Source organism: Anabas testudineus, chromosome 13, assembly GCF_900324465.2.
Source record: "Anabas testudineus chromosome 13, fAnaTes1.2, whole genome shotgun sequence".
In the NCBI taxonomy this organism is placed as follows: Eukaryota; Metazoa; Chordata; class Actinopteri; order Anabantiformes; family Anabantidae; genus Anabas; species Anabas testudineus.
The window spans coordinates 20,219,034-20,240,848 of NC_046622.1; the positions used below are offsets into that span (position 1 = coordinate 20,219,034).

General features: G+C 37.0%; 4 protein-coding genes across 4 annotated transcripts; all 4 read left to right on the forward strand.

Moving 5' to 3' along the window:
- The first annotated feature begins 608 nt into the window (after nucleotides 1-608).
- On the forward strand, nucleotides 609-3,628 carry LOC113172155 (extracellular calcium-sensing receptor-like). Its single transcript, XM_026375001.1, has 6 exons — nucleotides 609-697; nucleotides 825-1,110; nucleotides 1,219-1,806; nucleotides 2,171-2,293; nucleotides 2,489-2,612; nucleotides 2,736-3,628. The coding sequence occupies exons 1-6, from the start codon at nucleotides 609-611 to the stop codon at nucleotides 3,626-3,628; spliced, it is 2,103 nt and encodes a 700-aa protein (XP_026230786.1).
- Nucleotides 3,629-5,244: 1,616 nt separating this feature from the next.
- On the forward strand, nucleotides 5,245-8,390 carry LOC113166354 (extracellular calcium-sensing receptor-like). Its single transcript, XM_026366449.1, has 6 exons — nucleotides 5,245-5,333; nucleotides 5,477-5,759; nucleotides 5,900-6,472; nucleotides 6,842-6,964; nucleotides 7,180-7,303; nucleotides 7,498-8,390. The coding sequence occupies exons 1-6, from the start codon at nucleotides 5,245-5,247 to the stop codon at nucleotides 8,388-8,390; spliced, it is 2,085 nt and encodes a 694-aa protein (XP_026222234.1).
- Nucleotides 8,391-11,552: 3,162 nt separating this feature from the next.
- LOC113172162 (extracellular calcium-sensing receptor-like) lies at nucleotides 11,553-14,741 on the forward strand. The gene is given in 7 exon segments (XM_026375014.1): nucleotides 11,553-11,641; nucleotides 11,768-12,044; nucleotides 12,144-12,968; nucleotides 13,167-13,388; nucleotides 13,501-13,624; nucleotides 13,842-14,329; nucleotides 14,331-14,741. Coding segments are annotated over 7 exon segments (2,436 nt in total).
- Nucleotides 14,742-18,458: 3,717 nt separating this feature from the next.
- LOC113166345 (vomeronasal type-2 receptor 1-like) lies at nucleotides 18,459-21,580 on the forward strand. The gene is made up of 6 exons (XM_026366437.1): nucleotides 18,459-18,547; nucleotides 18,671-18,956; nucleotides 19,063-19,635; nucleotides 20,039-20,161; nucleotides 20,376-20,499; nucleotides 20,691-21,580. Exons 1-6 carry the CDS (start codon nucleotides 18,459-18,461, stop codon nucleotides 21,578-21,580), a joined length of 2,085 nt encoding a protein of 694 aa, XP_026222222.1.
- Nucleotides 21,581-21,815: the final 235 nt, after the last annotated feature.

The following is a 21,815-nucleotide window of genomic DNA, read 5'->3' on the forward strand; positions in this document are numbered from 1 at the left end:
GGTATGGTTGTAAAACGTAAAACGTTTTATGGTTGTAAAAGGTAATTTAATAAGACATGTACTGTCTTTCTGACACCACAGAGTAATGTTTATTAAGAGATTAATTATTATTAATGAGTATTAACATATAGTACATAAATACATACTTATTCGTTCAACAGCATAACGTTTGTGGTGTCTTATTTATTAACTATAATAAGAACAACGCACATACCATGCATTACACACACATTCTTTTGTAATATAATGTGTATGTTGGTTGACATAATTTGACATAATTTTTTCTTGATGTTGAAGCATATTGAACTGAATAGTGCATATCTCCGTGGCACTAAGCAATGGGTTTTCACTGCTGTGCCATTTTTAGGAGTCTTACTTGCTCTGCCCTGTGGGAATAAAGAAGCTTTTTATGAAGAGAGTACATCCACCTACGTTGAGCAGAGTTGGTAAATAAGCTGTGTCCTCATCTCTTTTAGAAAATGCAGAAGAAACATTCAGAGAGTTACATTATTCTTCTATGTTTGTCTTTTCTTTACTGGAACACAGTTTGGGGTTGTGAACAATTTGGTAGCTTTAACATGCCAAGTATGTTTAAACGGGGAGACATAATGATTGGAGGGATTTTTCCTGTTTTTCTCAAAGAGGTAATCAGAACATCTACATATGAGAGGGAGCCACCAGAAGTGAAATGTGAAGGGTAAGTTGCAGTACAGCTGAGTTTTCTGCTGTCCATGCATGCTTCTTTACTCTTATCTTACAAACTTGCCAATATATAGACGTGTACAGCAGAAACAGCCTGCTCCAATCACCACAACCTTTCACAGATTTGACCTGAGATCGTTTCGTTGGACACAAGTAATGATATTTTCAATTGAAGAAATCAACCAGGATCCCGCTCTCCTACCAAACATATCTCTTGGGTACAGGATTCTTAGCTCTTGTTCATCTTCTACAAGTGCTTTACGTGCTGCACTAACACTGGCTAGTGGAGTAGAAGAGATCAGCTCGACTTCCCCTTGTCCTCCAGCAATATCTTCCTTTATAGGAGAGTCAGGATCATCACAGTCTATAGCTTTGGCTGGTACTTTTGGATCATTTCAGCTGCCAATAGTAAGAGACAGAAATATAAAATAACCAAGAATATTTTACAGTGTAAAATTGCTGGATTGTTTTTTTTTTTTTTTTTCACAAAGTTTGGGTGTTATTTTTATCTTTCAGATAAGTTACTTCTCAGCATGTGCATGCCTGAGTAACAGAGTGAAATACCCAACCTTTTTTCGAACAATCCCCAGTGACTACTTCCAGGCAAAAGCTTTGGCAGCACTGATCAAACGTTTTGGCTGGGAGTGGATCGGGGTCATACAGTCAGATAATGACTACGGCCGAAGTGGCATAATGACATTTACTGAAGAAGTTAAAAAGTTTGGTGTTTGTATTGCTTTTGTTGGGAAAATTCTACGTACGGACCCAATGGATAAAATTCTCAATGTTGTGGAAATGATCAAGCAGTCAACTGTCAAAGTCATTCTGGCTTATGTTCCTGAGGGTGACTTTTATCCTTTGATGACAGAGATAGTGAAACAGAACATAACAGGAATTCAGTGGCTTTCTACTGATGCCTGGATAACATCACCTCGACCTTCTACACCAGAAATGTATCAAGCTTTTGGTGGAGCCCTAGGGTTTGTGGGTCGAAAGATGGCTATCCCACATCTAAAGTCATTTCTTACAAGCATTAGTCCTTATAAGGATCCAAGTGCAGCTTTTGTGAGGGATTTCTGGGAAGTTATGTTGGGCTGTAGACCTGTTTTACCTGGAGAACACAGTGTAAATGAGGCAACAATTAAAATGTGCACAGGCAATGAGACATTAATGAATTCCCAGGATGTGTTCTTTAATGTAACTGAGCTCAGAGACCCTTATAATGTGTATAAAGCAGTTTATGCCATTGCACATGCCCTACATCAGCTGGTATTCTGCCAACCAGTTGGAGATAAAACAGTAAAGCGTTGTTTGAATATATCAGAAATTCATCCCAAACTGGTGAGAAATAATACAAATAAAATCCACAGTATTCCAAACCATCTAAAACTGAATAAATGTGTCAATAGAGAAGTGTTTGTGTTTGTATAAAAACTAAAATCTAACATGAAATATGTGCCTTTCCTAGGTTATTGACCACTTACAATCTATAAAATTTACTAATAAGTTTGGAGATCAAGTGTTCTTTGATAAAAATGGTGACCCTCCAGCTTATTATGACCTTATTAACTGGCAGCTGATAAACGGACAGGTGAAACATATCACATTGGGTCATTTTTCCTCAGTTGCCAATGGTGTTTTTGAGCTCAACATCCAGGAGGAAGAGATCACGTGGAGCACAGCAAAAACAGTAATCTTTGCACCTTTTTCTAATACAATGAGCTAATCATTACTAAAGTTTTGTTCTTGTCACAATGTAAGATACTTCACCGATTTCTTTCTTCAGGTTCCCACATCATTGTGCTCTAATGTTTGTCCAGTAGGGACCAGGAAAGCTCAGATTAAGGGAAAACCCACCTGTTGTTTTGACTGCATCCCATGTGCTGATGGAACCATAACCAATTCAACAGGTCTCCTGGACATTTTTCAAAAGATATTTTTTTAAAAATGTATTACATTTCATAATTATGATTTCAATTTGTGCAAAGTAACTTCCAGATGTATAACTTTCTGTTTGTCCTTATCAGGTGCAGCAGAGTGCAAACCCTGCCCACATGAATACTGGTCCAGTGATAGGAAAGATGAGTGTATTCCTAAAACACTTGAGTTTCTGACATATCAGGAGCCAATGGGAATAGCTGTCACAGTTGTATCTCTGCTAGGTGCCTCCCTGTCACTGGGCACGATGATGGTTTTCATCCGCTACAGGGAAACTGCTGTGATTAAGGCCAGCAACTATGAGCTGAGCTGTTTTCTGTTGTTTTCTCTGCTACTGTGTTTTCTCTGTCCTCTCACTTTCATTGGCAGACCCACACTCTGGACATGCATGTTACGCCAAACAACTTTTGCTGTGACATTTGCACTTTGTATTTCCTGTGTCTTGGGAAAAACTATTGTTGTTGTCACAGCTTTTAAAGCCACATTTCCAGGTAACAATGCTGCAACAAAGTTTGGTCCTGCACAGCAAAGAATCATAGTTTGTTCCTGTACTATGATTCAGATATTAATATGTATATTGTGGCTTAAGTTAAACCCACCTTTCCCAGACATGGTTTTCAGATACAGTAATAAGAAGATTGTTTTAGAATGTAACCCAGGTTCTGAGGCAGCTTTTTATGCAGTGCTGGGGTACATAGGACTTCTTGCAGTAATATGTTTAGTTCTAGCATTTCTAGCAAGAAAGTTGCCGGATAATTTTAATGAAGCCAAGTTTATCACATTCAGCATGCTGATATTCTGCTCTGTGTGGATCACCTTTATCCCAGCATACATCAGCTCTCCTGGAAAGTTCACTGTAGCTGTGGAAACATTTGCAATTTTGTCTTCAGCATTGAGTCTGTTAATTTGCATTTTTGTTCCCAAATGCTACATTATATTGATTAAGCCAGAGAAAAATACCAAGAAGCATGTCATGGGAAAATTTTGAACAAAAACACAATTACTTAATTTTAACATATGATATTCTCAGTCCTCTCTGTCCGTAATAAAGTAATAATAATAATAATAGTATATTATCAAAGTAAGATTATTTTGCAGTATAATTCAGAAAATCAAAACAAAACCATCTGTAGTTTTTGTATTATGATCTTATTTAATATATTCTGTAATTTAGCAGTAAAATGTGCACTAAGTTATACACTGTTGGTGAAAACAGAACATCATTTTCACTGATCACTTAATTTACCAGCAATTGATGATTGATAAATGATAATCACTGTGAATGCTGTTGAGGCATGGACAACATTTAGTGTATGTCATTTTGTCATGTCTTGACAGGACATGCAGATTTTCAAAAATAAATCTACATTTACTAATGCAAAGTTACTGGCGGTCTGTGAACGATAATGTATTTATGTTATTAAGCAATTGATATTAATATGAGTCCACACTGATGATTTTCAAACTAAAAGTCTTCCTTTTAAGATCCTCGTTAATAAAAGCATACATTAGAGAATTGACAGTTAAAAATACTCCTTATACTTGTTCTACCAATGCTATTACAAAAAATGTTTGTGATATTATGAATTCTATCAGAATATCTTAAGGTTTTCTACAACTGGAGATTCACCTGCTTCAGTTTCTTTCATATAATTTCAGCTTTAAAACAATACAGCTTAACATTTTCTTTAAGTTGTTTAGATACATTCAGCTATATTTTAGTAATTTCTGCAAAGCTTTGGGTCAGGGGGCCAGCGTAAACAATGTGAAAATGCCAGAGGGACAACCATCCTGCAAAGAACCCTCTCTCCCACCCTCAAAGAACCCAGTCTTTCACATGGGCACACAAATGGGATGCAAGAATGGGAAGTACTCTGTGAGCCACAATGGAGGACATTGATGGCCTGGCAGCCTGCATTACATACTAAATCAGTTTTAGTGGACACTGATTGGTGATTTGCTGCTATCCTAACAACAAGCCCTGAGTCACCAAGGACATCAAAGGAATTCTAAATGAAAAACTGTCTGTCAGGATCAGAGACCATCGCTGGCTTTGAGACCAGCAGCCAAGTGACTTACAAAAGTGTGAAATAATTTTGACACAGACTCAAATCCATTACCAATAATTTTAAAATTACCTTTTTTTCTTCTGTTCTAAGATACTTTTTCCACATTAATATAACTCGTAGTTAGGATCAAATCAAATACAAAACATGTTCCTAGTTTGCAATATGTCAATGGGTTAGTAATTTAAATTTCCTTGGGGATTTTGCTTTTGAGTGTGAGTATGATGAGCACAATACTGCATGTGTGTTTGTGGTATATGACAATGACCTTACCCTGTTTTGCCAGACTTACCAGTCTAACATCATTTTACCCTGTGGGAAATAAATCAACCTTTTATGAAGAGAGCACACCTGCCTACATTAGATGGACTTGCAATAAGAGCTGCATCCTCATCTCTTTTAGAAAATGGGAAAAGCAAAACATTCAGAGAGCTGCATTATTCTGCTGTGTTTTTCTGCTTTCTACTGGAACACGGTTTGGGGCTGTGAACGGTTTGGTAGGTTTTACATGCCAAGTTTGTTCAAACAGGGAGACATAATGATCGGAGGCATTTTTCCTGTTTTTATAAAAGAGATATTCACCACTTCTACATATGAGAAGGAACCACCAGAAGTGAAATGTGAAGGGTAAGATAACTTCATGACCTTTTCAAACTTTATCGGTATGCTCATCTTTTCTTACAAACATACCACTATATGAATGTTTAGCAGAAGCACCTATGTATTTTATAATTACATTTCTAATCTAAACAAAAATAAAACTTTTCTAGATTGGACCTACGAGCTTTTCGATGGACACAAGTAATGATATATTCAATTGAAGAAATCAACAAAGATCCTGCTCTCCTGCCATACATATCTCTTGGCTACAGGATCCTTAACTCTTGTGCATCTCCTACAAATACCTTACGTGCTGCACTAACACTGGCTAGTGGACTAGAAGAGATCGGATCGACTTCCCCTTGTCCTCCAGCAATATCTGCCCTTATAGCAGAGTCAGGGTCATCTCAGTCAATGACTGTGGCTGGAGCTGTTGGACCATTTCAGCTGCCAGTAGTAAGAGACACAGCAGAAGAAATAACAGAATAGCAAGATACTGTATGATTACACAATTTCCTATGAAAACAATAGCTTTTTAGTGCTTTGTTTATTGCATGTTCCATAATTGCTGTGGTGTTCAATTAATATTTCAGGTAAGTTACTTCTCAACATGTGCCTGTCTGAGTGACAGAGTGAAATATCCAACTTTTTTCCGGACAATCCCCAGTGACTACTTTGAGGCAAAAGGTTTGGCAGCACTAGTCAAACGTTTTGGCTGGGAGTGGATCGGGGTCATACAGTCAGATAATGACTATGGCCGGAATGGGGTCCTGGCATTTACTGCAGAAGTTCAAAAGTTTGGTGTTTGTATTGCATTTGTTGGGACAATTCTACTTACGTACAACATGGATAAAATTCTCAATGTTGTGGAAATGATCAAGCAGTCAACTGTTAAAGTCATTCTGGCTTATGTTCCTGAGGGTGACTTGTATCCTTTGATGACAGAAATAGTGAAACAGAACATAACAGGAATTCAGTGGCTCTCTACTTATGCCTGGACAACAGCACCTCGACCTTCCACGCCAGAAATTTACCAGGCTTTTGGTGGAACCCTAGGATTTGTGGGTCAGAAGGTGTCAATACCAGATCTAAAACCATATCTTACAAGCATTAGTCCTTATAAGGATCTAAATGCAGCTTTTGTAAGAGATTTCTGGGAAGTCATGGTGGGCTGCAGACCAGTTTTACCTGGGGAGCACATCGATAATGAAGCAACATTTAAAATATGCGCAGGCAATGAGACATTTATCAATTCCCAGAATATGTTCTTTGATGTATCAGAGCTCAGAGAAACCTATAATGTATATAAAGCAGTCTATGCCATTGCACATGCCCTACATGAGCTCGTATTCTGTCAGCCAGCAGGGGAAAAGCCACTGAGGCCTTGTTTAAATATATCAGAAATTCAGCCCAAACAGGTGAGAAATAATGTAAATAAAATCCACGATATCTCAAACAGTGAAGTGAGTAAAGTAAATTTAGTGTAAACACTTATTAACACAGCATATCTAACATGAAATATGTTCCTTTCTCAGGTCACTGACAAGTTACAAAGGGTAAATTTCAGAAATCAGTTTGGAGATAATGTGTTCTTTGATCAGAACGGTGACCCTCCAGCATTTTATGACATTGTTAACTGGCATCTCATTAATGGGCAGGTGAAACATGTCACACTCGGCCATTTTGCCTCTGATGCTAATGGTGCTAATGAGCTCAACATCAAAGAGGAAGAAATCGTGTGGAGAACTGGAAAAACAGTAATCATCACAATTTTTTTCTCATTCAGTGATCACAACATTAGTAAATCTTCGTTCTGCCCACTCCATTATTATATATTAACACTGAAAAATTCTTCATGGATTTTGTTTTCTAGGTTCCCACATCATTGTGCTCGAATGTTTGTCCAGTAGGGACCAGGAAAGCTCAAATTAAGGGAAAACCCACCTGTTGTTTTGACTGCATCCAATGTACTGATGGAACCATAGCCAATTCAACAGGTAGCCCAGATATTTATCAAAAGCCTGTATGTCATACTAAATACTAAACATTCATATTTAAAACGATCTATAGTACTGCATTGCATGATTTTACATGTTTCTCTTCAAACTTCATTATATTACATCACTAATTTTGTTGAAACTTAACATCTAAATTTAAAAATCATACTTTTATTTGATCCTTTTAGGTGCAGCAGAGTGCACACCTTGTCCACAGGAATATTGGTCCAATGACAGGAGAGACGGGTGTTTTCCTAAAACAATTGAGTTTCTGACATATCAGGAGCCAATGGGAATAGCTGTCACAGTTGTATCTCTTCTAGGTGTCTCACTGTCACTGGCCACAATGATGATTTTTATTCGCTACAGAGAAACTCCTGTGATTAAGGCCAGCAACTCTGAGCTGAGCTGTTTTCTGTTGTTTTCTCTGCTGCTGTGTTTTCTCTGTCCTCTTACTTTCATTGGCAGGCCCACAGTCTGGACATGCATGTTACGCCACACAGCTTTTGCTGTGACATTTGCTTTTTGTATTTCCAGTGTTTTAGGAAAAAATATTGTTGTTGTCACAGCTTTTAAAGCCACATTTCCTGGCAACAATGCTGCAATGAAGTTTGGTCCTGCTCAGCAAAGAATCATAGTTTGTTCCTGTACTTTGATTCAGATATTAATATGTATATTGTGGCTTAAGTTAAACCCACCATTTCCAGACATGGTTTTCAGATACAGTAATAAGAAGATAGTTTTAGAATGTAACCCAGGTTCTGAGGCAGCTTTTTATGCAGTGCTGGGGTACATAGGACTTCTTGCCGTAATATGTTTAGTTCTAGCATTTCTAGCAAGAAAGTTGCCTGATAATTTTAATGAAGCCAAGTTTATCACATTTAGTATGTTGATATTTTGTGCTGTATGGATCACCTTTATCCCAGCATACATCAGCTCTCCTGGAAAGTTCACTGTAGCTGTGGAAACATTTTCGATTTTGTCTTCAGCTTTTGGTTTATTAATTAGCATTTTTGCACCTAAATGTTACATTATAATGATCAAACCAGAGAAAAATACAAAGAAACACGTCATGGGAAAAATTTGAACAAAACATTTATTGTTCAGTTAAAGAAATATGCAGCTCTCAGTTCTTAGATGCTGCATTATAGAAGCACTCTATTAGTCGATTAGCATCATTTGATATTATGATAATTATTATGAACTCTAATGTTACAGTAGTTTGGGTTTGGTCTCTTGTGGTGAAAAAAAAAATTATTTTGACTAAATGCTTAATTTACCAGTAAGTTTACCAGTAACTGATAACAATGATAACTTATATCTTGAATATTTTTAATTAATTTATTGTATCTATTATAGGCATATTCTTTTTACTTGTATATCACTGTTTTGTTTTTTTTACAGTTTTTTAAAGTTATAACAGTCAATTACGTTACCGGAAAAAGAATAAGCTGTGCGATAGTAATATGAAGTGGGCACAGTTTGATGTATTTATCAAAGGCGGCAGAAGTACACAAAGTACTGAAGAAGTACAAGTACATCTTTATTAGCTTTAAATACTGTACAGATGTACATTACTATATAATGTGAAGGTTAATATACAGATTTAATGACCAACGTCAAAGACCTTATTTTGGAGAACTTTATTTGAAACATCATCCGACACTGAATTGATTTCCAGAAGATTATGTCCTTTTTAATTTAACTTTTAATTATTGTACTGTAACTTGACATATACATACCTTTAAATTTAAACAATATGGCAAAGAAATTCTAGTGATTTATAAATAACTGGAATTATTGTATTGTGGTTGCATGCCTACAGTAGTTTACAGACTGTCTATTTAAACATGAGTTTGTTCTTTCATGTCAGATGTGTTTAAATTCACTTAAGGCTTTTTCTGAAATGTAGCGTGGACATCAATTTGAAGTACATAAGGCTAAAGTGATCTTCACCTTTGACCAGGAAAATCAAATATATCTCGATTTTAAGTTGACATTTTGCCAAATTTGAATAAATGCTATTAAGTTCTTAAGATATTGCATTTAAATAAATTAGATGGACAGATGGACAACCTGAAAAAATAATGTTACTGGCACAGAGGCATAAAAAAACAGGGGCCAAAGATTTATGTAAGCTGGCAACTTGGTGTATGACAAAAATAACATAGTTGTCAAGTGTCAGGAAGGAATCCCTGCATGCCATTTAGAGGACAGTACTGATTTCAAAAGCTGGACACATGACACAGCATACACAGTCTGGACGCTTGTCAATGAACAACAGAACAAAAAAGAAACAGAATACACAGCAAGGATTACTATAAGAAGCCCAATGGCGCTGTTGTATTTTAGCATATATAAATACATAAATACATACACATTCCCCTCCAAAGGTATTGGAACAGTGAGGCAAATTATTTATTTTTGCTGTAGACTGAAACATTCTGGTTTAACATCAAAAGATCAATATAAAGATAAAGGTCAAGATTTCAGCTTTTATTTCCAGGTGTTTACGTCTGGGTCCGATTCACCCATTAGAAGATAGCATCTTTTGTTTGAACCCACCCATTTTTCATGTAAGAAACAGATATACTTAAAATTAAAGTCAGTAAGACTTCATATTTACTTGCAAATCATTGGCTTGCAATAGCTGCTTCAATCTTGTGACCCATTGACATCAACAAAGTTTAGTTTTTTTGTGTTTAGCAAATGTTTCTGTAGACTTCTAAGTTCATGTTAGATCATCAGTGAAGCTTAATGTCTGTCCCAGAATAAGCCATGCAGCCCAAGCTATGACGTCACCTCCTAGCCTTTTCATCACTTTGGCAAAGGGTAATCTTTATTTCATCAGTCCATAAACTTTGTCCCAAAGATTTTGGGGCTCATTTCTGTACTTGCTAATAAGTGGTCTGCATATTCTAGTGTGATTTGTAATTTTATTCATGAAGTCTTCTGCAAATTGTAGATTGTGATACCTTCACTTCTGCCCTCTGGAGGTTGTTGCTTTCTTTACAACTTTCACATTTCTGTCATTAACTGCTGTTGTCTTTCTTAGTTTTCCCATTTAACATCTGTTCAGTACATCATACTTACTTTCTGATGGTTACACCTCATACCCCATTAAAGCCATTTGTATGATATGTGATACGTGAGTTTCTGAGACCTCTATCTTATCAACATGACCAATACATTCCCTAAAAACCTGTTGTATATACCCAGATTAATGTATTCTTAGTGGTTTATAATTGCCCTGGAGGCAGTGGAAGGTCTTTTTTTACATTTTCAAAATGACATTTATCGTGCAATCATCCACACCCTTTTGGGCAGGAAGAGCTACGCTAATTTTTAAGAAGTTACAGTAAGAATAACGTTCATATTGATAATCATTTTTTTAAATAGTTTCTATTAAACAATTAAACAATGCATCATTCCTTAATTATATATTCAAAAATATGAGAAAATCTGCCTAAACTGTTCTATATTTTCAAAATGAGCAAAACGTTGCCATCACACAAAACGTATCAAAAATGATACAAAAGACATATCATAAACAACATTATATGGCAAACTAATAAACATCTCAGTTACAAAAAAAATTGAATTTTTTGGCTATTTTTTGATGTGTTGGACTTTATAGGAAATGCAGTCCGAACAGGCACTCAAATCCCAAACCCAAATCTGAAACTACATGTACACTTTCAGTGCAATTTATTGTTTGAATAATCAATGTAATAGGATACATCTGGGAAAACTCACCTATCAGTCACATGTTCCAATACTTTTGCTCACATGTAAAATTGGTGGGTTAAAAAAGGCGCTATCTTCTAAGTTGTGTGTCAGGTCCAGATGTAAACACCTGGAAATGTTGATCATTTGTCTAATATTCATCTTTTGATGTTGAACCCAGCAAAAAAAGGAACTGTGTAAGAGCATGTTAACTAAAATACTGTATGTTCATAGGTTCACGGCATAGAAAAATGACTTTTCCCTACTGAGCCTATCTTATTTGTCCAATACTGCTTTGCCCTGTGGGGAATAAATCAACCTTTATTGAAGAGAGCACATCTGTCTGCATCTAACACAGCTTTAATAAGAACGGCGTTATTCTCCCTTTTAGAAAATGCTGAGGAAACATTCAGAGAGTTACATTATTCTCCTATGTTTGTCTGTTTTCTATTGGAATACACTTTGGGGCTGCGAACTGTTTAAACGGTTTAACATTCCAAGTTCGGTCAAACAGGGAGACATAATGATTGGGGGGATTTTTCCTGTTTTCATCAAAGAAATATTCATCACTTCTACATATGAAAGTGAGCCACCAGACTTCAAATGTGAAGGGTAAGTTGCAGGCATGCTTCTCTACTCTTGTGTTAAATATGCCATATATAGCAATTTTACAATATGGATATGTACAGCAGCATCTAAAATTTTACAACCAACTTCAATCACCACCGTCTTTCCTAGATTTGACCTAAGATCATTTCGATGGACTCAAGTGATGATATTTTCAATTGAAGAAATCAACAAAGATCAGACTCTCCTGCCAAACATATCTCTTGGCTACAGGATCCTTAGCTCTTGTGCATCTCCTACAAGTGCTTTACGTGCTGCACTAACACTGGCTAGTGGATTGGAAGAGACTTCCCCTTGTGCTCCAGCAATATCTGCCCTTATAGGGGAGTCAGGATCATCACAGTCTATCCCTGTGGCTGGAACCTTTGGATCATTTCAACTGCCAATAGTAAGAGACAGAAAAAAAAAGTTCTTTAAAATACGGTGTGTTTTAGTGCTTGGTTTGTTGAATTTTTCAGTTGTTTTTGGTGTCTGTTTTATCTTTCAGGTAAGTTACTTTTCATCATGTGCCTGTCTGACTGACAGAATGAAATACCCAACCTTTTTTCGTACAGTCTCCAGTGACTACTTTCAGGCAAAAGCTTTGGCAGAACTGATCAATCATTTTGGCTGGCAGTGGATCGGGGTCATACAGTCAGACAATGACTATGGCCGAAGTGGAATCATGACATTTACTGAAGAAGTTAAAAAGTTTGGTGTTTGTATTGCATTTGTTGGGAAAATTCTACGTACGTACCCAATAGATAAAATTCTGAATGTTGTGAAAATCATCAAGCAGTCAACTGTCAAAGTCATTCTGGCTTTTACTCCTGAGGGTGACTTTTACCCTTTGATGACAGAAATAGTAAAACAGAACATAACAGGAATTCAGTGGCTTGCTGCTTATGGCTGGATAACAGCACCTCGACCTTCCACACCAGAAATCTATCAGGCCTTTGGTGGAACCCTAGGATTTTTTAGTCGGAAGATGGCTATCCCAAATCTGAAACCATTTCTTACAAGCATTAGTCCTTATAAGGATCCAAGTGCTGCTTTTGTGAGGGATTTCTGGGAGACTGTGGTGGGCTGCAGACCTGTTTTACCTGGGGAGCACATTGATACTGAAACAACAATCAAAATATGCACAGGCAATGAGACATTACTCAATTCCCAGGACATGTTCTTTGATGTAGCTGGGCTCAGAGACCCATATAATGTGTATAAAGCAGTTTATGCCATTGCACATGCCCTACATCAGCTGGTATTTTGCCAACCAGCTGGGAAAAAAATTGAAAGGTCTTGTTTGAATATATCAGAAATTCAGCCCAAACTGGTGAGAAATAGTAAAATCCATTATATGCTAAACTGTCTAAAACTGATCTATCTATCTATCTATCTATCTATCTATCTATATATATATATATATATATATATATATATATATATATATATATATCTATATATGTGTGTGTGTGTGTGTGTGTGTGTGTGTTTAAAATGAAGGACTACACTAAATATGTTCCTTTCTCAGGTCACTGATCAGTTGAAAATGGTAAATTTTAGGAATCAGTTTGGAGATAATGTGTTTTTTGATAAAAATGGTGACCCTCCAGCCTATAATGACCTTATTAACTGGCAGCTGATAAATGGGCAGGTGAACCATGTAACACTGGGTCATTTTGCCTCTGATGCCAATGGTGCTTATGAGCTCCACATCCAAGAAAAGGAAATTGTGTGGAGAACTGGAAAAACGGTAATCATCTCAACATTTTATTATGTAATTATCTCATCATTATTAAAGCTGTGTTCTGGCCATGCCATTAAATAGATTGACATTGAAATTTCATTAACTGATTTTGTTTCAGGTTCCAACTTCTCTATGCTCTGATGTTTGTCCAGTAGGGACCAGGAAAGCTCAAATTAAGGGAAAACCCACCTGTTGTTTTGACTGTATCCAATGTGCTGATGGAACCATAGCCAATTCAACAGGTAGCCGAGACCTAGATCTGAAAACAGTACTCCATACTTAACCACACATTCACAATCTAACATCGTGGAATGAGTTTTTTTTTTCCCATACCATATATTTCAGATTTGAAACATAATTTTGTGAATCATCATGTATTTTCTTTTTTCTTTTATAAGTTTTGTCATGTTATTGTGTGCAAACTAACAGTAAAACATACTTTCTGTTTAAACTCATCAGGTGCCACAGAGTGCACACCTTGTCCACAGGAATACTGGTCCAATGACAGGAGAGATGGGTGTTTTCCTAAAACAACTGAGTTTCTGACATATCAGGAGCCAATGGGAATAGCTGTCACAGTTGTATCTCTGCTAGGTGCCTCCCTGTCACTGGCCACAGTGATGGTTTTCATCCGCTACAGAGAAACTCCTGTGATTAAGGCCAGCAACTCTGAGCTGAGCTGTTTTCTGTTGTTTTCTCTGTTGCTGTGTTTTCTCTGTCCTCTCACTTTCATTGGCAGACCCACAGTCTGGACATGCATGTTACGCCACACAGCTTTTGCTGTGACATTTGCACTCTGTATTTCCTGTGTCTTGGGAAAAACTATTGTTGTTGTCACAGCTTTTAAAGCCACATTTCCTGGCAGCAAGGCTGCAACAAAGTTTGGTCCTGCACAGCAGAGGATCATAGTTTGTTCTTGTACTGTGATTCAGATATTAATATGTATATTTGTGGCTTAAGTTAAACCCTCCTTTCCCAGATATGGTTTTCAAATACAGTAATAAGAAGATAGTTTTAGAATGTAACCCAGGTTCTGAGGCAGCTTTTTATGCAGTGCTGGGGTACATAGGACTTCTTGCAGTAATATGTTTAGTTCTAGCATTTCTAGCAAGAAAGCTACCTGATAATTTTAATGAAGGCAAATTTATAACATTTAGTATGCTGATATTCTGCGCTGTATGGATCACCTTTATCCCAGCATACATCAGCTCTCCTGGAAAGTTCACTGTAGCTGTGGAAACATTTGCAATTTTGTCTTCAGCATTTGGCTTATTAATTAGCATTTTTGCACCTAAATGCTACATAATAATGATCAAGCCAGAGAAAAATACAAAGAAACATGTCATGGGGAAAATCTAAACCAGAAAATAGATTTTTAAAATTGTGATGCTTCTCCCACTTCTCCCTCATTCTCTTTACTGTATTAGCTACAGCATGTAAGAAAGAAAGTAGTACGATTAGAAGAAAGTACGATTATGTAGCCATAGAGTAAGGTAGGTACAATCTACACATATTACGTAATATTTCTCATATATTATAATTTTACCTTAAAAATGCACACCATGTTCTCAACTGGGTACAACTATTGAAATCTATTATACCTTAATGCTTGATTTACCAATATTTTATAATAAAGATAATTTATTGACTTATTATAATAAAGTTTAACTAAACAAGTAAACGATGCATATCTTGTATTATTTCATATAATTTTTTTTGGTTTTCATTGTCAGAAGTCAGTTTGTGTAAGTTAACATTAGTTTATGAAAGTGTTTAATGCAGATATACACGCATAAACTCAAAGGAGTCAAATTATACAGCTTTTCAGGCTAAAGAATATTAAAATCAGATGTCCCAAGAATGGGTCTGCTGTGAAAAACTATGTAGATGGCATCCACTGGCCTGCCTGAAAATGTGTGCCTTAAGACCTCTGACAGAAAGAACAGTTTCAGGGTGTGTCTCTTAGAATGAAAATGACAATAATGATCTAATCTGAATAATGATGAGTTCGGGTTACAACGTCCCTCTTGTCGCTCTGGTAATGAAGGTCTCTGCAATACAATGGATTCAGTTTGACTGAGCGACTAGATTTTATATTAAAATACATGTGCAGGTGCTGAAGACTCATTGAGAGATTCAGAAATTGCATTATTGCAGTGATAGCCTTCAAAGGCTGTGCAACTGAATACTAAGGGTATAATGATTAGGAGAGGATCGGACCAAACTGCAAAATGTGAAAAAGGAGAAAGTGGACTTCCAACAAACTCTGTGTGTGTCCCACAGAAGCCCATTAAAGAAAGAAAGGCATCTCAAGACAGCTCTCAAGACCTGTGGATACCCCAAGTGGGCCTTTAACAAGGCAGTATCCTGCTCCAGTAAAAGAACAATGGAACAGCAAGAGTTCCAGCTCCAACACAAAAACCTGGTAATTCCTTACATGGTTGGGGTTTCAGAGAAGCTGAAAAGCATTTTTAGAAAACACAGCATACCTGAGACTCATCTACACCTAATACCGGACTCCAAAACACAAGATGAGCAATATAGTGTATGCAGTCCAGTGCAGTGAAGAATGCTCTGAGCTGTACCTTGGAAATACCAAACAGCCGCTACACAGGAGGATGGCACAGCACAGGAGGAGCAACTCCTCAGGACCTAATTCAGCTGTGTACCTTCATCTTAAGGACAAAGGACACTTGTTCAAGGTCAGTGACATTCATATATCAAACTGAGAACAAGTGGTTTGAGAGAGGAGTGAGGGAAGCCTTGCATGTGCAAATCAACACACTCACCCAAAAGAGCTCGAGCCTTAGACAAAACCTGTCTATTATTTGTCATGTTGCCCTTTCATCCATCCCTAGAATGATCAGGACCAATTCACACATCCACCAGGTGGTCCTCACCAATCACCTACTTTAGGGGGGAAGGAAGAGTTGGCAGTTGACATCTTTTAACACCATCCGCTTCCATTGTTTCACAGAATTAGCCTTTTCATGACAGGGGTGGAGTGAAACCAATCCAGAGAATACATTTGAGGTCTCTAACCAACTAGAAGTTACTTTCATGGGTCATTAAAAATGTTCACCTAACAAAAACACGTCCAGTTACCATGACTCAGCTTCCAGATATTTTGTCAGTAGTAACACCAATGAAGCTGATATTATCAGTGGGTCAGAACAATCATTCTAACTTCACTGTCACTTCACAAACTCACCACCCACTGCCACTGCAGCTTGCTTGTGTGTAACTAATTTGATGCTGTAAAAACAACTTGACATCTGTCCTTTAAGCATTAACTTCAGTATTATTAGTAACACAAGGTTTCTGTGCTGTCCCAGGAGTAACGTCAGGGCCTGTCTGTTTCTCCTATAGTGTGATCTGGGGATTGCAGCAAATCTGTGGTAACAGCAGAAACAGCTGGTCTGTGCCACGTTCGAATGATGTTACATAAACATGCTACTTTAACACCGTCCAACCTACTAATCCTATAAATGTAGCTTTAAATGTTTCACACACATCTAAAAATCTGACTCTCAGACTCTGAGAAGCTGACGTTAGCCTTTACCATAGTTGTTTACCATTACTGTGTAGCTAATGTGACTACATTCAACAAGCTAACCCAATTAACAAACAAGACAAAACACTCGGTAATACTTAGGGCTTCAAACTTTGAATGAGATTCAGGGTTAGGTTGTTTAGTGACGTTTTCAGAGAAACTCGTAATAAAGGCTTGCATTGCAATGCTGCTGATGATAACATTTACTCTCACACTGAAGTTAATTCAGTTTTGTATCCATATTTTCTAGAATTTAAATGCAATCTATCATAGAGTAACCTGTTAGTATTATCTTAGTATTACATAGAAACAATGCTAATTTGCATGCAAATAAAGGTCTGTGGAAACAGACATTTTTCCAAACTAAACTGTGTTGCCAATGTCCCCCCTTAGATTCCATAGGGTGAAAGAGTGTTCCCCAGTAAGTCAAAAACATCAACGTGTACCACCTGAAAGTTTGTAATGACCAGTCATCTAAAAACTGCAAAAAGAAAAAGCTGCAGGCCATACTAAATGCTTCTTATTGGTTTACATACTAGTGAGCCACCATGAACACAGCTTTTTACTCCCAGCAATAGACTCTATAAAATGTAATAATCTCTAGTAACAAATCAGGCAGGGAACCATATTTAATAACTTCATATCAATTATAAGATAGAAATAATTCTGGGCATAATAAAAATAAAGTTTCAAAATGGTTCTAGATAGCTATTAAGGCTATTGATGAGTTATTCCAAGTGTTTAAGGGTTCATTGTTGCATGAGTGACTTGGACTGGATCGGACATACCTCAAGAAAAAACACATTTGTGGAAAATAAGGAATTTTGCACATTTTTATGAAAGTCACAAAAGTAAAAAAAAGTCTTGGACTATGAATTCTGCCAGAGACAATTCATCTCAATGATTTGCCCTGACCTTCTCCAAAGTGCATATGTTTTCTTTACAAGTACTTGATATTGAATTTTATATTTAGTAATGTTTCTAAAGCTGTGTTCAGTTTTCTGAAAAGGTTAAAAAGACTTATGCGTCACAATCACCATCTTTCAAAACTTGGCCTGAATGTGTGCAGCATTTGGTGAGATTTATCTATAATAGTTATTAAGATATACTTGTTTTTAAATTTAATGTTATTTATTATAATTTGCTCAGTACTTTCCAAGTGTGCAATGTGTCAGTAGGTTGAATTAATTTTAATTTCCTTAGAGATTTTGTTTATGCGTGAGCATGTTGAGCAGAATGCTGCATGTGTATTAATGGCTTATAACAATGACCATTCCCTGAGTCTTACAAGCATAGCACTTCTCTGCCCTCTGGGAAATGCATCAACCTTTTATGAAGAGAGCCTACATTAGATTGAGTTGGTATGAGATCTGTGTCTTCTTTTCTTCCAGAAAATGCAGAGGAAACATCCAGAGAGCTACATTATTCTACTATGTTTATCTGTTCTATACCTGAAGACAGTTTGGAGCTGTGAACGGTTTGGCAGGTTTAACATTCCTAGTTGGTTCAAACAGGGAGACATAATGATCGGAGCAATTTTCCCAGTTTCCCTCAAAGAGACAATCAGCATTTCTACATATGAGAGGGAGCCACCAGAAGTCAAATGTGAAGGGTAAGTGGTTTTCTGCATTTCATACATGCTCCTTTACTGTTACCTTAAAACATGCCACTAAATGCACATGTACAGCAGCTCTGTAATTTTACAACCTATTTCAAACACTAAAACCCTTGGTAGATTTGACCTGAGATCTTTCCGTTGGACCCATGTGATGATATTTTCAATTGAAGAAATCAACAAAGATCCTGTTCTCCTGCCAAATGTATCTCTTGGCTACAGGATCCTTAGCTCTTGTGCATCTCCTACAAGTGCTTTACGTGCTGCACTAGCACTGGTTAGTGGGCTAGAAGAGATCAGCTCGACTTCCCCTTGTGCTCCAGCAATATCTGCCCTTATAGGGGAGTCAGGATCATCACAGTCTATACCTGTGGCAGGAACCTTTGGATCATTTCAACTGCCAATAGTAAGGAACAAATTATATTTGATGGTAGTCTGTAAAATTCAGTGTGTTGTATTGCTTGTTTTGCATTCTTGAGATTTTTTATTTTGGTGTTCTTTTTATCTTTCAGGTAAGTTACTTTTCATCATGTGCCTGTCTGACTGACAGAGTAAAATACCCAACCTTCTTTCGTACAGTCTCCAGTGACTATTTCCAGGCAAAAGCTTTGGCAGCACTGATCAATCATTTTGGCTGGCAGTGGATCGGGGTCATACAGTCAGACAATGACTATGGCCGAAGTGGTATAATGACATTTACTGAAGAAGTTAAAAAGTTTGGTGTTTGTATTGCATTTGTTGGGAAAATTCTACGTACGTACCCGATGGATAAAATCCTGAATGTTGTGAAAATCATCAAGCAGTCAACTGTCAAAGTCATTCTGGCTTTTACTACTGAGGGTGACTTTTACCCCTTGATGACAGAGATAGTGAAGCAGAACATAACAGGAATTCAGTGGCTTGCTGCTTATGGCTGGATAACAGCAGCTCGACCTTCCACACCAGAAATCTTCCAGGCTTTTGGTGGAACCCTAGGATTTGTGGGTCAGAAGGTGTCAATACCAGATCTAAAGCCATTTCTTACAAGCATTAGTCCTTATAAGGATCCAAGTGCAGCTTTTGTGAGAAATTTCTGGGAGACTGTGGTGGGCTGCAGACCTGTTTTACCTGGGGAGCACATTGATACTGAAACAACAATTAAAATATGCACAGGCAATGAGACATTAATGAATTCCGAGGATGTGTTCTTTAATGTAACAGAGCTTAGAGATGCCTATAATGTGTATAAAGCAGTTTATGCCATTGCACATGCCCTACATGAGCTACTATTCTGCCAACCAGCTGGGGAAAAGCCAGTGAGGCCTTGTTTAAATATATCAGAAATTCAGCCCAAACAGGTGAGAAATGCAATAATGCAAAGCAAGAAAATACACAATTCCCAACTAGCCTAAAACTAAACAAATGTGTCTTCATAGAGGTTATTTTGTTAGTATAACCACTATTAGTATGAACACAGAATATCTAACATGAAGCATGTGCCTTTTTCAGGTCACTCACCAATTACAAAGGGTAAAGTTCAGAAATCAATTTGGAGAAAATATATTTTTTGATAAGAATGGCGACCCTCCAGCTTATTATGACCTTATTAACTGGCAGCTGGTAAATGGGCAGGTGCAACATGTTACACTGGGTCATTTTGCTTCTGTCACTAATAGTGCTTATGAGCTTAACATCCAAGAGAACGATATTGTGTGGAGGACAGGAAAAACGGTAATAATGACAACTTGTTCTCATGTAATGAGCTAATCATTAGTAAAGCTTTGTTGTGGTTCAACCTCTATTATATTTTTAAGCTGAAAGATTCTTTATTGGTTTTATCTTTCAGGTTCCGATATCATTGTGCTCTAATGTTTGTCCAGTAGGGACCAGGAAAGCTCAGATTAAGGGAAAACCCACCTGTTGTTTTGACTGTATCCAATGTGCTGATGGAACCATAGCCAATTCAACAGGTAGATCTAGATCAAAAATCAGTAATCCATATCAAACCAGTACAGTACAATCTTTTACATTATTTTGTGGTGTATAATCATGTATTTTTTTTCTTCTTTCACAAGCATCATTTTATTTTGTGCAAACTATCTTCCAGATTTGCAGTTTAATACTTTAAATACTTTCTGTTGATACTCATCAGGTGCAACAGAGTGCACACCTTGTCCACAGGAATATTGGTCCAATGACAGGAAAGACGGGTGTTTTCCTAAAACAATTGAGTTTCTGACATATCAGGAGCCAATGGGAATAGCTGTCACAGTTGTATCTCTGCTAGGTGCCTCCCTGTCACTGGCAACAATGATGATTTTCATCCACTACAGAGAAACTCCTGTGATTAAGGCCAGCAACTCTGAGCTGAGCTGTTTTCTGTTGTTTTCTCTGTTGCTGTGTTTTCTCTGTCCTCTCACTTTCATTGGCAGACCCACAGTCTGGACATGCATGTTACGCCACACAGCTTTTGCTGTGACATTTGCACTTTGTATTTCCAGTGTTTTGGGAAAAACTATTGTTGTTGTCACAGCTTTTAAAGCCACATATCCTGGCAACAAAGCTGCAAGAAAGTTCGGTCTTGCTCAGCAAAGGATCATAGTTTGTTCTTGTACTGTAATGCAGATATTAATATGTATTTTGTGGCTTAAGTTGAATCCTCCTTTCCCAGATATGGTTTTCAGATACAGTAATAAGAAGATAGTTTTAGAATGTAACCCAGGTTCTGAGGTAGCTTTTTATGCAGTGCTGGGGTACATAGGACTTCTTGCAGTAATATGTTTAGTTCTAGCATTTCTAGCAAGAAAGTTGCCTGATAATTTTAATGAAGCCAAGTTTATCACATTTAGTATGTTGATTTTCTGCTCTGTGTGGATCACCTTTATCCCAGCATACATCAGCTCTCCTGGAAAGTTCACTGTAGCTGTGGAAACATTTGCAATTTTGTCTTCAGCATTTGGTTTATTAATTTGTATTTTTGCACCTAAATGCTACATTATAATGATCAAGCCAGAGAAAAATACAAAGAAACATGTCATGGGGAAAATTTGAATGATAAATATAATTTCTTAGTTTTAAATTGTTTTGTTATTAGCTGTAGAAGTAGTATTGTGTAAGAAAAGTAAGATTATGCATCACTTAAATAATGATAAATAATAATAATAAGTCAGCAAAACATGTACTTTTTATACACACCATGTTCTCTGCTTTGGGGAATAAAGGAAAATACTTAATTTACCAGTATTTGATTAATTATAATGTTATATATAATGTGTATATTGTATAT

What these genes read in the sequence shown, in the direction of transcription:
- LOC113166354 (XM_026366449.1), top strand. Translation starts at nt 5,245, where the DNA reads ATGATCGGAGGCATTTTTCCTGTTTTTATAAAAGAGATATTCACCACT. An exon ending in GAGATTTCTGGGAAGTCATG is followed by an intron (nt 6,473 to 6,841) that starts GTGGGCTGCAGA and finishes TTCCTTTCTCAG; the next exon opens with GTCACTGACAAGTTACAAAG. An exon ending in AACCATAGCCAATTCAACAG is followed by an intron (nt 7,304 to 7,497) that starts GTAGCCCAGATA and finishes TTTTAGGTGCAG; the next exon opens with CAGAGTGCACACCTTGTCCA.
- LOC113166345 (XM_026366437.1), top strand. Translation starts at nt 18,459, where the DNA reads ATGATCGGAGCAATTTTCCCAGTTTCCCTCAAAGAGACAATCAGCATT. An exon ending in CCAGAAGTCAAATGTGAAGG is followed by an intron (nt 18,548 to 18,670) that starts GTAAGTGGTTTT and finishes AACCCTTGGTAG; the next exon opens with ATTTGACCTGAGATCTTTCC. An exon ending in GATCATTTCAACTGCCAATA is followed by an intron (nt 18,957 to 19,062) that starts GTAAGGAACAAA and finishes TTTATCTTTCAG; the next exon opens with GTAAGTTACTTTTCATCATG.
- LOC113172155 (XM_026375001.1), top strand. Translation starts at nt 609, where the DNA reads ATGATTGGAGGGATTTTTCCTGTTTTTCTCAAAGAGGTAATCAGAACA. An exon ending in CCAGAAGTGAAATGTGAAGG is followed by an intron (nt 698 to 824) that starts GTAAGTTGCAGT and finishes AACCTTTCACAG; the next exon opens with ATTTGACCTGAGATCGTTTC. An exon ending in GGCAGCTGATAAACGGACAG is followed by an intron (nt 2,294 to 2,488) that starts GTGAAACATATC and finishes TTCTTTCTTCAG; the next exon opens with GTTCCCACATCATTGTGCTC.